We start from the raw sequence: 14,948 nt of genomic DNA, 5'->3' as shown, positions 1-14,948 counted from the left end.
AACAGATGTGTGATAAAATATGTTTACTTAGCTGGCACCTTCCTGGTTTCTTGGGGTTTTAACACCTGTAGTTCATTTACTTTGGTCCAAATCAGTTGATGATTTTGCTAACATGCTTTTCAGGCAGTTCGGTTTTCTTTCACTCAATGAAAATTGTAAGCAAATCACAAAGAGCAGGCTGTTTATTGCCGCATAGGTCTAGGCTAGGAGTGCTAAAGGTAAATATAGAAAGCAGATGCTGTGTTCTAAGCTAAGTGAAAAGCTAACTTAAAATGTAGCTTTTCATTCTCTCTAAACATAGAAAATTTAAACATAACAATGTGTTCCAGGTAAAACCTTAGGCATTTAAAAAAAGATGCACAATATGTGTATCTTAGTGTGTTTGCAATGTCCCACAATGCAACGTACACCTGTCCCTTCAGAAGGCATTTGGCGCAAGCTAGAACCAAACACCTAGCAGCTGTTGGCTCAAAGTCAAATCACCCTCACACCATAAACAAAACCTCTCTAGAGTTTGTTTAAAATCACACTGAGACCACGTTCTCCAAGCGGTCTTGGTATGGTTGTTTTGGCCTGTATCTTAGTGACATTGCTGTGCTCACATCTACACAAATGAACGACTCCAATGCGGGAAACGAACCAGCTTTTTTAAAACTGACTAAACGTCTCAGGTGTGAAAATGTTCTTAAAGTAGGAGAGAAGTTAAATAAGGGTGTCAACATCAGCCACTGTCAGCCTGAATAGCCCAAAGGACACGGTGGAGTGTTTGTTTGATGGGTATTCAGATCTGATTCTGGACATCAGAGTCATTGTCACAGATGCTATAAAGACTTGCTGTACTTTTTGATAATAATTATCTGACCCACTAAGAGACACTGAAAGAAACTGTTAAAAAAAGAGATGTTCACATGATGGAATTTGACAAAATTGAATGGTTATTGCTCGTTTAATCAATTCATAAATGATGTTTTTATGATGTAAAGCACTTGCCTGTCTTATTGCCGAAATGGGCTACACATATAAACTTGACTTGACTTGGATGTCAAAGCTCTGTGAACAAACACCCCTGGTCCCAACATGCATGCACTCTTCAAAACAGGAGGGCATCAGAAGTAGCATATATACTTCTAAGAGTTGGCAGGACACAATGTTCCACACAAAGCCCGTCGTTTCTTCATTATTTTTTTTAATACAACAGCATACATGACCAGAGGGTTCTGTAATGTCCTCTAATTTATATCCACACAAATTACAATCTGAAGCAGTGGCTAAGTAGATCTGTTTTACTATAGCTTACTGTGTGAATTATCCTTCAGCAGAATCTTACTATGATATTACCTTTGTTGGGGTTATTGGAGATGTTATGGGGGTATTACAGGTCTAGGTGCCTCGAAGACTGTTAACCTTTAGGTGAAAGCATGCGCGTCCTACTATTGATCCAAAGTGTGAGGATTTAATTATCAGACGAAGACGTGTTACATTTGGCTGGTCTTTTTTGATCGTTCTGTAGGAAATAAGGGCTTTTTTTCTCCTTCATTTTTTTTTTAGAAACAACTGTGAAAAGATTGGTTATAAAGGAAATTGAAAAATCACAAACTGCATGTAGAAATGTAGACAGTCTGCTTTAAAGTATTCTTAATTATTTCAAAAGGAGATTTGAGATCTAACATTGACAATTTTCTGATTATCTTGACTTTCTGATTTCTTCTTCTGAAAGGCAGAACAATTTCATTTTTCCTAACTTTTCGAAATAATTTCAATAATTTACCGTTGCTTAGCATCTCGGCTTTGTGGATGGGATTCGTTTCTTGCAGGCAGCAAGGTAGAAAACATTGTTCAGCTAGTTTTCTTTTGCTTGGTTTTCTTTTTCCCCTCCACCTACTTATCCATTTACACAGAATAAAAACATTTGAGTTTTTCCTCAGTGCCTCCTCGCTATTGAGTTGTGTGTCTCTGTATGTGTGCGTGCGTGTGTGTGCGTGTGTGTGTGTCCCTCTCTTACTTTTTTTTTTATTTTTTATTTTTAGACTCCAGTCACATCCTCAATCCCGCGGCCCTATAAGGAGCTTTCACGCCTTTTGGTTTGCTTTAGATGTTTAATACCCCCTCTCTTTTGTGTCAGGGAGCCGGAGAGGCGTTAAGAAGCGCTGATAAACCCCACTTAGATCCCTTCCTGGCCCGTCACCCCGGCCTGCCGGGCCGCTTTAGCTGGGAACTGATCTGTGACGGCCTGCCACTCAAACTGAGCACTTCTGAAGGCTGACACAATGGAGTGAGCAACAACACCAGAGGGCCCAAGAGGGGCGTGAGGAGGGAGAGAAAGGGGAAGGAGGGAGAGAGGGGCAAGGGGTTCCCTGAAAGAAGGCTCAAGGAGGGGCCAGAGTGTATCTGTCTGTTATCTGTTTCCTCTCTTTCACTCTTTTCAGCTCCACACCCTCCTCCCTTCCCTCTGTAGAGCTCACGCTCTTTTATTTTTTACTGTCAGTAACACACACAAACTCTGTCCTTTGTAGTTTTTTTCCTCTCTGCGGTCGAGGTTTTCAGTCTTGACGGAGAGATGAGAGATTAAATAAAGAGGCTGATGGGAGAGGCGGATAACAATCGTTGCACCGGTGACGGTGGGTCATTTGCAGTGTTCGCCGCTGCCCGAGTCGGCCGGCAGGCTCCGAGTTCAGGCCGGGTCTCGCGGGAAGCGCGGCGCGGAGATTGACGGGCTCAGGGGCGAGGTGGGGCTTGGCGAGCGAGGGTGGGAGACGCGTCCACCACCACCACCACCACCACAGATGCAATTGCCACGGCGTTCCCGTGGGGCCGTGAAGCGGGTGGCGGAGCCCAAAATGTCAGCGCTGATGTCTGGGCAGCTCAGCTCGGCTATCAGGCTGCTGCAGCTGCCTGCCACGCACCACGTCCACTCATTCATAGTGAGACAACAGAAAAACACACACGCACACATTTTCACACTTTTCTTTCTCTGGTAGCACAGAATATGACGTCAACTATACAGACATATTTGTGCTCATATACACTCATACTCAATATTATGGTCTCGTTTCTTCCTCTTCCTGAACGTCGATCTGTGCTGCTGTCAGAAACTGTTATTTTATAAACAATTGGGAATGAATCGCTGTTTTTTCCTGTTCCCATATTCAACTTAGCAAAACTTGTATTTTAAAAATGGGGTCCAACCGACCCCACACACGTAAAACCTGTATCATTTTCCACAGACTTCTACGTTTGCCTCAGTCCTCACACGCAGAAGGGTTAAATTCACTTGTGTTTGATTAGTTGTATTTCCCTATATAAGGTGCTTCAGCTTCACCTTCCTAAGTATTCGAGGCTGTAGCGTACACAGTTAGATTTCCTGCTAAACCAAAATGTCAGATTTTTTAAAATTTATTTATTTTTTTACATAACTTCCATTGATTGAGAGTCACAACTAAAAAAAATGTATGGCAGTAAGTTGTAACAATGCTTAATACAGCACTGTGCTATCCTATGCCATGGAGACGTTCTGTTTACAGTAAAATCTCACCTTTATTGATAGAACTGTATATTTGATAGCATTATGTTCCAGATAACCAGCTGATCAATGATTTTGAAAAAAGAATCAGAAACCATAACATCAGGGCAAATGTACTGACGCAGTTCAACTCTGTGAGAATAACCCGTGTGGCTTCCAGGCTGGCAGGTTTAAAAGTGAACAAAAAGCTTTTTGTAGAGTAAATATGTGGGAACATCAGCTTTTGACTTTAAATGGGACAATCATAGCTGCCCTTTTGTCTTAACATCGTGACATGTCTGTAAGTGTGTAACTATGAAAACAGACACAAAGGAACAAACCAGTTACTTTAAAAAAACAAACACTCCTTGCTGCCATTAGAAGCAAACTGTCTCAGTGAAGTCCACTTTCTTACTTCAGAGCATCTGATTTTCATCATTTGATTATTAAGTATGGATAAAAATGAATTGAGAGTGTGATATAATAAATAAGGTAAATTCCACACATTTTATCCTGTACAGATGCAATGTTCAACACAAAAGTGAATAGAAATTGCTGCTTGTCGTTCAGACCCACGTAAAACATGGCTTTACACCAAACTGCACCTTCAAGTTGCAATCAGTTCATTTAACAGCATAAATAAAAAGGCCCTTTGTGCTCTTTTCATTGATGTGCCTTTTGTTTATTTTCCCCCATTGCATCATATAAACTCTGTGCTGGATTTATTCGGTGTGTATTTGTATGTCAGCACTGTGTGCGTGCGCGTGCATGTGTGTGTGTGTGCGCGTGCGTGCATGTGTGACAGTTGGATGATGAATGTCCTGATGGCACTGGGGTCAGTGTCACAGACAGTGTTGTCAATTGCACCTTCTCCCCCGAGTCTAACCTTGAGCAAAAGTCCCCGAAGAGAGCTCAATGTGCTGTTAAGGTCAATTCATGCTCACACACACAATCACGCATCCATTCCTTGCTGAGCATGTGCCATTAGTATCTGGTAGGGCCTGGTTTGACAGAGAGCGATTAGCTCCCTATCATGTGTATTGATCAGCTTGTCCTGGCTGGTTCTCAAGAGGAGGGGCTGGAGGGCTTTAACAAGGCATTTGGGACAGACACTGATGCATGCAAACGCACATACACACCCTCTGACATTATTGTTTATCTATCATTATGTAAATCTGTGTGGAGGTTTAATGTATTTTTTATGTTCAAAGCTGCCTGCCAGAATTTTCGGTCAAATAAACGAACTAGATATTCCTTCTCTGCCATAGAACAAGCAATATTTGTTTTGCTATTTTGTGTTGAATTATTGAATCAATATACAAGATAGGGAGCTTCTATTCCTCTGGTGACATCACATAAGGTACGAGGCAACTGATCAGATTTGTTTGGAAGATCTTGTTTTCTCATGATGTCATCCATTTTGTGAAATCCACCACTCTCTCTTGCAGCAAACCACACCCAAACCCCCCTCGTATTTCACAGTTCAGATGGTGACCTTAAGCTAACAAGCTTCCCCTTTTTACTTTTAAAAGTGACATTGAAGCTGCAGTATGTAACTTTTATACAAAATATGTGTTTAGATATTTTTTTTAAACGTTCACCATGTCGTGACGGCACGTTATGAGACAGATAATCTGTGAAAACATCTAACTCCTCCTCTTTGAGCTGCTACTGCCATCTGAAGAAATACATCGCTCCCAACTGAAAAAACAAACAATAAGAGCCAGGAGGAGGGTCTTAGTGCTGTCAGCCAACCTCATATACTTGCTGGAAAATGTGCTAATGGTGGAGAAACAACTTACTGTTACAGGAAAACTGTTTGTTCACTGTCATTGGTGGCTATGCAAACTAGCCTTAGCATTCACATCATGCTAGCTCTCTTCTGCAGAGAGCAGAAGAGGGACGGGGATTAGCAACACCAGACAAGATTGTGATTGACTGCATAAAGACTCCTGGCTCTGCTCTGATTGGTTGTTTCCAGCACTGGGAGAAGGAAGAAGAGCTAAATTGTTTTCACAGATTATCTGTTTAATACCATACTGTCATGACATAGTGACAATTTCAGCAAATATGTAAAAAAATATGTAGTTTTTATAAAATTTACATACTGCGGCTTTAAGGCCGAAAATATATATTGCGGAAAAAAAATTAAAACTCGCCTTATGTTTTGCGAAACTATAACAATGTGGAAATTATGACCACTTAGGTAAACTGCAAGCATCATCAGCCTAAAGATTAAATATCACAAAGTTTCTGTGTATTATGGTGCAAAGTTATGTGTTTACATTTCATTTCCTATTGTATGGGATATGAAATGTGAGCCTTGTGTTTTAAAAACGTATGAAAAAATGTGTTCCTTTTTGCTGCTTGTAGGATTTACCTACTTATGCTACTGATTTTAGAGCCTAAATGAACATAGCATATGCTAACATTAAAAAAAAAGAAAAAGTAGTGGTTTCAGTCCCTCTGCCAATCTGTATGCATGGCACATCCTCCCTCTGTCCTGTGTGTTTAATGTCACGTATGTAGCGTCCTTATAACAGCTGTCCTTCGTGGGTAGTTAAGACCAGCTCCTAGCTTTTGTTAATTGAGTCTAATTGAAGAACATGAAGGGAGAATAAAGGCAGGAGGCTTTTAGGACATAAAAGACTGCAGCCGCCTCTCAGTAGTATTTATTTTCAACCTCTTCCACTCTGATTTAAGTGTGAGCGGACAATGGCGGCCTGACAGTGATACATATGCACGTGTGTGCCCGTGCGCGCAGGTTTGTGTGTGATCTGCCGTTTGATTTACTGCGCCCACCTTCACAAGGACCGGCCTCTTATCAGATCAAAGCCACAGGCAGGCGGACTATGAAAGAATGGCGTGCGTGTGCGCATGCGTGTGCCCTGCAGAGGACAGAGGTGTGGAGGAGATGGGGAGTGTTTTTGTTGCTTTTAACCCTGGACAATGGCACCACAAAAGGAGAGAAGCAAGTAGGCACTCTTTGAACAAATGAAGAGTACCTTTTACACTTCTTCACAAAGTTGCCCAACTCTCCATGCACTATAGATTTTTTCCCCCTCTCCTTTCTTGTCAAAGTGCAATAAAATAAAAAAGAACCAATTGTAGTTTTCCGTTTTAAATTTGGATTATTTATAAAAAAGAAAAAAAAAAAAGATCACAATGATCAGAGTGTTGGTGGTGCGGGGAAGGATGTGATCGTTTATTTTTGTCATGATTAAAAACACAAAAAGTTAAAAGAAATGAAATTAATTATTTGTTCCTGTGATTTTTAGGTTCTCTGGGTAGAGAGGCAGCGATGTCATTACAGAGACAAGCGGGTTCACCTGACGGGACGAGACTACGATCGGACGAAAGGTAAGTTTAGACTAGTTTTTTTTTTTTTTTTTTTTAGAAACGAGTAAAGCATTTCAAGCCTTTATTTCTTGTAGCTTTGATGATTATACCAACAGCTAATGAGAACCCAAAATTCAATGTCTGAAAAAAATTAGAAAGACATAGAGGATGTTGAGTGGAAACAGAAAGTGTGGTAGGAAAATGTGCACCTGCAGCAGCCTTCAGAGGATTGTCAAGCAAAATCCAGTAAATATGTTTTTGCAGCTTTACAGTTAGTGAACTGAGGCTGAAGTCCACATATCAAGAGCCACTGCGTCCAGATAAATGTGACATTTCTTGTGTCAAGGTACGTCTGAACCAGAGGCAAGGTCACAAGCATCTTGACTGGGCTATGGAGACAAACATCTGGACTCCTGCTCAGTGGTTCAGTGTCCTTATTTGCATGAAAGTAAAGTTTGTATTTCATTTAGAAATCAAGGTCCCAGAATCTGGAGGAAGAGTGGAGACAAAATCTATGCTGACTTAAGTCCAGTGTGAAGTTTTTACAGTCAGTGGGAATTTTAGATGTCATTGGTCCACTAGGTTTTCGGGGGCTCACAGTCAGCGTAGCAGACTGCCAGGACATTTTAGAGCAGGGGTCCCCAAACTACGGCCCGCGGGCCGGATCCGGCCCGCCTCCACATTTGGTCCGGCAACCCTGAACAATACCAGAGAGCATTTAGATTTTTTTCATATATCGTATTTTCAGGACTACAAGCCGTTTATATGTAGATTTTTCTTCAACCACCAGGGGGCTCTTTAGCAGGAAGTCAATAATTGGAAGTCTGGTTACTTGCGTGCTAACATTGAGCCCACAAGCAGCAAAATGAGTAAGAAACAGATCAAATGTCTTTGGAAAGTTTCTTTGCAAAGGGGAAAAGGCCCAGAGAAGAGACAGGAGAATGGATTTATCCCGGACCGGTAGGTGAGTCCCACATTACAAACCCGCTCTGGTAACATGCGGCGACCGGCTGCTAATGAGGCAATGAAGCTTCAAGCTGCTTCGCCACATAGAGACCAAGCAGGCTGTGGATATAAGCAACACTTCGGGTGTTATTGTCTCTCATCACTCCCAGATGGGACTGCCTCGTTGCAGAGAAACAAGCTAAGGGCTAAATTTTCACGAAAGTAAAATGTTCATTTTTGTGGCGCATCTGTATATTATTTTGAAGGGATATATAAACATTACCATAGCGACCAGAGTCAGAGCGTTTGGGCTGCGGTCAAGAGGAGAGGAGTAGAGCTTTTGAGTCTTAAATGTTGCCATCTAAACCAGACTTAAGAATTGTCGGCCGATTCTCCAAACCTCTGTGACCACAGAGCTGATAAAAGTCCAACAGGTTCGATCGGTTTGTGTTCAGCCATACGGCACGAACCGATTCCAGTCACGAACATCCCGATTCCAGAGGATAATCCAGTAAAAAAACCCCAACATAGCTGGAATTTAGAATAACCAAACACGGATGACTATGTAGAAGCAATAGTGATAGTTTGTGGAGTCATTTTAAGAGATAAAAGACGTAATAAAAAGAAAAGGCGATGGATAAGAGAGGACGGGAGCAGCCGCTCTATTGGCTGCACTATGTTTTTCCATAGTTAACATTTTTAACTGAATAAACAATAATGACCTTTTAGATTTAATAATAAACATTTCCACATATCATCTCCGATATCCACCGGACTCTCAGTTGTGTGATATGTCAGCTGTTTGGGATTCCCCTCTGTTCTTACGTCACCGCGCTTTCTGATTGGCTACCTGTCACGTTCAGCAGGTCATATTCTCGTTCCCAGACAGGAAAAACCCCACAGGTTGCGATAAAAAACTCAAAGACAACCCAAATTGGATATATTCAGGATTTAGTGAGAACACCAACATGCAGAAGTCTTATCTGACTGTTCACCCCCCACCCCCCTCTCCCGGACTGCAACAAAATGTCTAAGTCTTGACCGGTCCGCGGTAATAAAAAGGTGGACCACTGATTTAGCACATGCTAGTAACAGACACGAAGGATCAGAACTTTTACTGTTACAGTTACCGTTCGGAAACTACCGTAATCAGTTCTGTTAAATCTAATCTTGGCAACTTTTTCTTTTTCAACCCTAATAAATGTGATATTCAATTGACCTGTTATGTCTCAAATTTTGGGATTTTTTCTGTGAAGAACCCAGAGAGGGTTATTTGATTGTGCATTCTGGAAAACAATATATTTTTACATTTAGGGACTCCTGCAATCGTCACACTTTTTCTGTTACAAACTGACTCCGGCCCCCCACCAGAGAAGGAAAAAGTCATGTGGCCCTCACAGGAAAAAGTTTGGGGACCCCTGTTTTAGAGTTTCATGCTTCCTTCCACTGACACACTGCTGTATGGAGACGCTTTGATTTCAATTTCCAGTAGGACTTAGTACCAGCACACACTGCTAAAGGTACCTAAAGACGGCTCAGTGACCATGGTGTTTCATCCTGTGTCTGATTGGTCAGCAAACTTACCTGGCCTGTTCAGGTAAGTATGTAAACTATCGAGAATCCTAAAGAGGAAGATGAGAGACATCAGAACCAACAATGTAGATGCCCTCGACTTCCTTTACACCTCATCTGAACCACAGGCCAATCACCTCCCTGCCATGAAACATTGATGTGTTTTTATTATGTTTTATTTGATGTGTGTTGATAGTTTTGAGGATGGCACTCATCAAAATTGTTACTGGTTTTCTCAATTTTTGACTGTATGTCTTTTTTGTTTATAGTTTTTTATTGTTATGATGATAAGCACTCTGAACTGCCTTGTTGCTGAAATGATGCAGCAATTTATGCAAAAGGAGCTCCAACAAAGTCCTGAGTGCATAGAGATGAACACACTTTTCAGAAGTCTTAACATCTTATGTTATAGAAAAAAATATAAGACACTGATTTTGGTTTTTTTAATTATACCTAAGCCATAGTCATCAAATTTAGAAGAAATAAAAGCATGAAATGCTCTAATGTATGTGTGAGGAATCTATATAATTTAAGAGTTTCACTTTCTGAAACGAGTGACCAAAGATAGCAAACCTTTTTAAAAAAAATAGTATTCCAATATTCTTGATTTGCATTTAGTTCAGCTGCATTTGACTCTGAGTAATTCTTACATATTTTAGTTTAATTGTTCAGAAAGAACCCAAACAAATTTAATTAACACGGTTGTTCAGTTTTTATCAAGCACAAATAAGGAGCAAACCGTTTTCGTCAAGTTTTTATGTTTAATCCCGATCTGCTGATAATGTTTAGCTTCATCATTAAATCTGCGCGGATCGTCAAGTGACAGGGTGTGTGAAGTTGATCATTTTCTGCTGTCTTGGTGTTATGATGATGGAGAGTGTGCTCAAGAATAATTAATAACTTACAGTACAGCGTGGAGAATTAGAATACACACTCAGCCAAGTAAAGATTAAATCTAACAATCAAAAGTCACCCCAGTTTGCATAAAGTGTGCAAAGAGGAAAAGGTGCAAATGAACTGCAAAAGTCATAGAAAAAAAATGACATAGGAGTTATTATAGCTTTGTATAATTCAATGTGTGTTCGAAAGAGCACAGTGTGTTGATCGCAGGCATGTGACCAAGATAAAGAAAGCTGAGACACAGCGCTCAATAAACTTCATAAGCTGAAGCACTGAGATTGATGCAAGGAAAGAAAGACAGATAATCAAATAATGCTCCTAATAGAGCAGATGGATGGTTCATTTCACACGGCTCCCGCTTTAAAATCCAAATCATTCCGTCTTGATTGAAAACGACAAACAGTAAAGGCAAACTCCCACACAACTTCCCAAAGTTTCACATGCAACAATACTGTAACTACAGAATACGCTTTTGAACTTTGAGTTACTGACCAATCACATGCAAGGTGCACAAAAAATATAGAAATCCATGAAAAAGAAATCAAAGTGACATGATCAAGGACCAAGCACTTCCAATGCACTGGTACAGACTTACAGTGGGGGAAATAAATATTTGCTACGCCACAAATTTTTTAAGATTTTCCAATTTAAAAGTGGTTTCTGATCCGTCACCTCTGTCATGATCACTGATACTCCAAGAGGAGAGATCTCATACGGACCCCCAGTTTGAGGGAAACTGAAAGTCCTCTTGAGTTTCTCCCATCTTCTAACAATTGTGCCAACAGCTGTTGTCTCTTGATGTAATAAATATGTGTGACATACATGTGACATAATGAAGTGTCACAGTTCTGAATAAAAATGAAACCCGCTGTAAAAAGAAACACTTTATTACTTCTCCACAGTTGGTCTGGTTTGATAGTCTGGCTACTGATGCTTGTGTTGTTTCTTCCCTTGAAGTCAAGACTGCAGAAAACTTCCTTACATTTTAGCTAACTTTAGCTTATACGCTAACATTTGAACACTGAATGGAGTAATTTAAATTTAGTCAACATGATAGCTGTAACCCTCAGCATACTGGTAGTGTCGACATGATAGTCACTCTGTATGCTATGCTAGTGTTAGCCCTCATGCTAACAATAGTTTTATATTGTGTTTGCGCTGTAGTGTTGGCCACACTTTAGTTAGCGCTTCCCTTCTATAAAAATTATTGCAGTTTCACTCGGAAGGACATAAACTACTGGTTCTGATTTCCATAAGTTTCTATATTTTTATTCGGTTAAGACCCACTAATGAAGTGTCATACAGCAGCAGACTAATTTGGATTAAATGATACCTCAATTCCTTAAAGTTTCTGTGTGTGCCTAGCCTCACAGTGAGGCTAGGGCTCACTGTGCAAATATCATTGGGCAAATATCCGTACTGTAAATTCCTGTATTAAAGCCAGTATCACCCATTTTACTCAGACAATGGAAAGGGCAGTGTACGTACATGCACTGCAAAAAGACAAAATCAGTTTTAGTCTAGTTTCTAGTGCAAATATTTTAGCACACTTGAAGTAAGACAAAGCTAACTTCAGGACAGATTTATAGACGCACTCCTAAAACCTAGAGGATATGAGTGAATTGAACTAGACTGTACATAATGAAATTTAAGTTGACACAGCTGAGAAGAACTGAATTGCAGTTCTTAAATCACTCCACGTCTACATAAGGAGTCGGATGGATCATGTGCGGTTGTAAATGGGAGCTGTCTGGTGCAGAAGAATAAACCGACTCGTGTCCTTCTGCAGCACTTCTCTCTGTCTGCCTCTTTGTGTAAAACTTTCCTCACCGTGTCACGCAGCCTCTGCTCTGACAGATGATAGGAAGGCACCAGAGGGAGGCAGAAAGATGAAACAGTCAGGAGATCATGGATGAAGGCTGCAGCTGTGTGTTGACTCTCATAAAGGAAGGAGGGAAAATAAGAAATGCACTTCTACGCTTTGACCAGATTGAACTTTTCACCGCTCAGGTTTCGCGCAAGTATTTTAGGATTTCAACCGCCGTTGTGAAAGCAAGTGCGTCGCATCGAATGGGCATTTTCAGACATAATTATTGAACCCCAAACTGTATGAAACACCAGCATATTTTCTAGACATGATTAAATAATTTAGGAATTTTCATTTTTCTAGAAATGGAAATCTTTATGATGTTTATCTGTATCATCAGGCTCTTTTCATTGTTTTTACTTTTGCATTTAAAATGATCTAATTAGTTAACTTCAGCTGCTCTGTAATGGTTCACAACTTCTGGAAATACATTGGGTCTAATAGCAGGTATTAAAATTGATGAAAAATTATATATATATATTTACATATTGACATTAAAATACGACTGAAATTGGGTTATGGCAGAGGTCTGCAACCCGTGTCTCCAGAGCCACAGTGGCTCTTAATAACTTTAGCTAACAATTAAAAGAAACCAGTTAATATTTTTTAAATACAGATATAATAACAAATGCAGGTTTTAAACTGTGTTTTATACAGTATTTGCATTGAATTTCCACAAATATAACACTAAAAGTGCCAGTAATATGTGTTTAGATCTTTTGTTCTTTCTCATTAGGTTGACTGTTTATAAAACAATATCTCCTTTATGCTTATTTTTATTTTAAATTCTGAAAATGGAAATAAAATTCTGGCTCTTAAAAAAATGACAATAAATTTTCTAAAGTCTGAAAATGTGTCTATTTTCAAAAGGTTGTGTGACATTTGCAGCTCTAAACAAGTTTTTTTGGCTGTGCTGAGAGCAAAATGGCTCTTTAGGGTGCAGAGTCCTGTGTCATAGGTTTGACCCAGCGTACTAGGATAGGTTTTCAAACCAAAAAATATCTTAAAATGACTTTGTGTCCTGTATTGCCTCAACAAGCCAAATAAAAAAAAAACATCAAAGGAAATTTCTGCAAAACCCACATTCATGTTTGCTTTTGGAAGAGACAATGAACCACTTCCTAAATGAGCTTCCTAAAACAAGCTCAGACTGACATCAGCTGAAGCTTTTTTAATTTCAGTGAAGTGGTATACATCAAACCACGAGATCTACTTAAAACAAGTTCCTATATTTTACTTAAAAATGACTTGTAAGTTAGTTTTGACTTACGGTGTACTAAGTGCACCAGAAACTAAGCAGAAATACTTGGTAAAATTTGATGTTTTTGCAGTGAAAAATGTGGAGGCCTTAGTGAGCCGAGGCGCTTCCACAGACTGTGAACTGAGCCGCGCTACAGTAACGAGATGCTAATTAGATGCTAATGATATGCTAATCTCCCCACAGTATTCCACCTCAGTGGTGAGAAGGGAATCTGTGTGGCTTTTCACCATTGGTTGGAGATCCAGGGATGTCCGGAAGTTAAAGTTCAAGATATTGGAAAAGGGGAAAACTCCCCCCCAATCCCCTGCACGCACGCACACACACACGCACACGCACATGCGTATTACATAGATCTTTGTGTTTTCAGGTTCCCAGAGGAAACGGCCTCCAGCTGACAGCCTGTCTGAGGAGAGGATGGACGACCAGTCGCTCACCTTCAACGACCCTCTCTGGCCCATGCAGTGGGAACTGGTGGGTGTCATTATCTGCTTGGGTATGTGTTTGTGTGTGTCGTCATTTCCCTTATCTGGAAGTCTCCCCCCGTCTCAGTCTTCGCGTTGAAGGATGTTCTTTTGACAGGCATAAGTCAGACAGGCTTTCACGTGTGACTGGAGAAGGAGACAGAAGACAGAGAGATAAGGGGATGGTGGGGAAGGCAGGAGAAGGGGTGAGTGGGTTGTCCATGTTGAACTGAGACAGATGTCTGGGATTGATGAGGCTTGGAGGAACACCGGCGCACAACTGGGCTGAGACAACAAGACATGCTTATGCCGTCAGCTGTCCTGTTCACATTGTTTTGGCCAACTGTGTTTGTGAGGCCTAGCAGGAATACAGCAACAGGATGGAGAATTATGTTTGAAGTCTGTTTGAAAAGCGTCATAAAACAAACATGTCATGAGGGAGCTTTTGTTCTTGGAATAAGATTATGTCCAATGTAAGTTAAACTTGACCAATTCTTATTTGGAGAATTTGGAGTCTGACAGATATCATTTTGATGTACCTTTCCTGCTAAAGTAATAACCACAGCAAAAGCTTTTCAATTGCTGTTTTCATGCATGTGTGTATTCACCTCCTTAGATGTTTTACCCTTTTTTTGCTTTAACAAATCAACCATGATCTGCAAAAATAAACAAAAACCAACTTAAATGTCAAATTGAAAACTCAATTCTACAAAAACAATGACAATTAAATTGTGTTCCTTAGTTGTACAGAAATACCATTTAGATTTTCATATATAGTTTCATTGTTAAACCATAATCAGTTGATTTATTTTAGAGTTTATTTTAGAGTTTCAATCTGAAACTCTAAGATACAACATAAAGATCTGAGTGGTTGAGGCTGAAGATGTCAAAACAATTTTTTACATTACACTGCAAAAATGACAAAATAGTAAAATATGCAGCATTTTTTATTAGTATAGCAGTAATATACTTTGCATTATTTATATACTACCACGCAATAAGCTGTATTAATTCATGTAAACTACATATTTCAGAGTAGAGGTTGATATACTGAGTAAAACCTCTGTGACCTATTAATTTATGTTTGAAAAGAAAAGATATGTT

The 14,948-nt window shown here is 40.0% G+C and overlaps 1 protein-coding gene across 5 annotated transcripts in view; it reads left to right on the top strand.

Annotated features, from left to right (window-relative positions):
• Nucleotides 1-14,948, top strand: part of LOC103478225 (furin-like protease kpc-1) — a 209,099-nt gene that overhangs the window by 23,260 nt on the left and 170,891 nt on the right. For all 5 annotated transcript variants that reach the window (XM_081597298.1, XM_081597297.1, XM_081597296.1 and 2 more), the window contains 2 exons: nucleotides 6,778-6,859; nucleotides 13,751-13,854. In XM_081597298.1, the coding sequence (XP_081453424.1) occupies nucleotides 6,778-6,859; nucleotides 13,751-13,854 (186 nt within the window). The remainder of the gene's footprint in view (nucleotides 1-6,777; nucleotides 6,860-13,750; nucleotides 13,855-14,948) is intronic.

Source organism: Poecilia reticulata, chromosome 16 (assembly GCF_904066995.2).
Source record: "Poecilia reticulata chromosome 16, P_reticulata-male-v2, whole genome shotgun sequence".
NCBI lineage: Eukaryota > Metazoa > Chordata > Actinopteri > Cyprinodontiformes > Poeciliidae > Poecilia > Poecilia reticulata.
The sequence above is the reverse complement of the archived record's forward strand: the minus strand, read 5'-3'. Positions and strand labels throughout refer to the sequence as shown.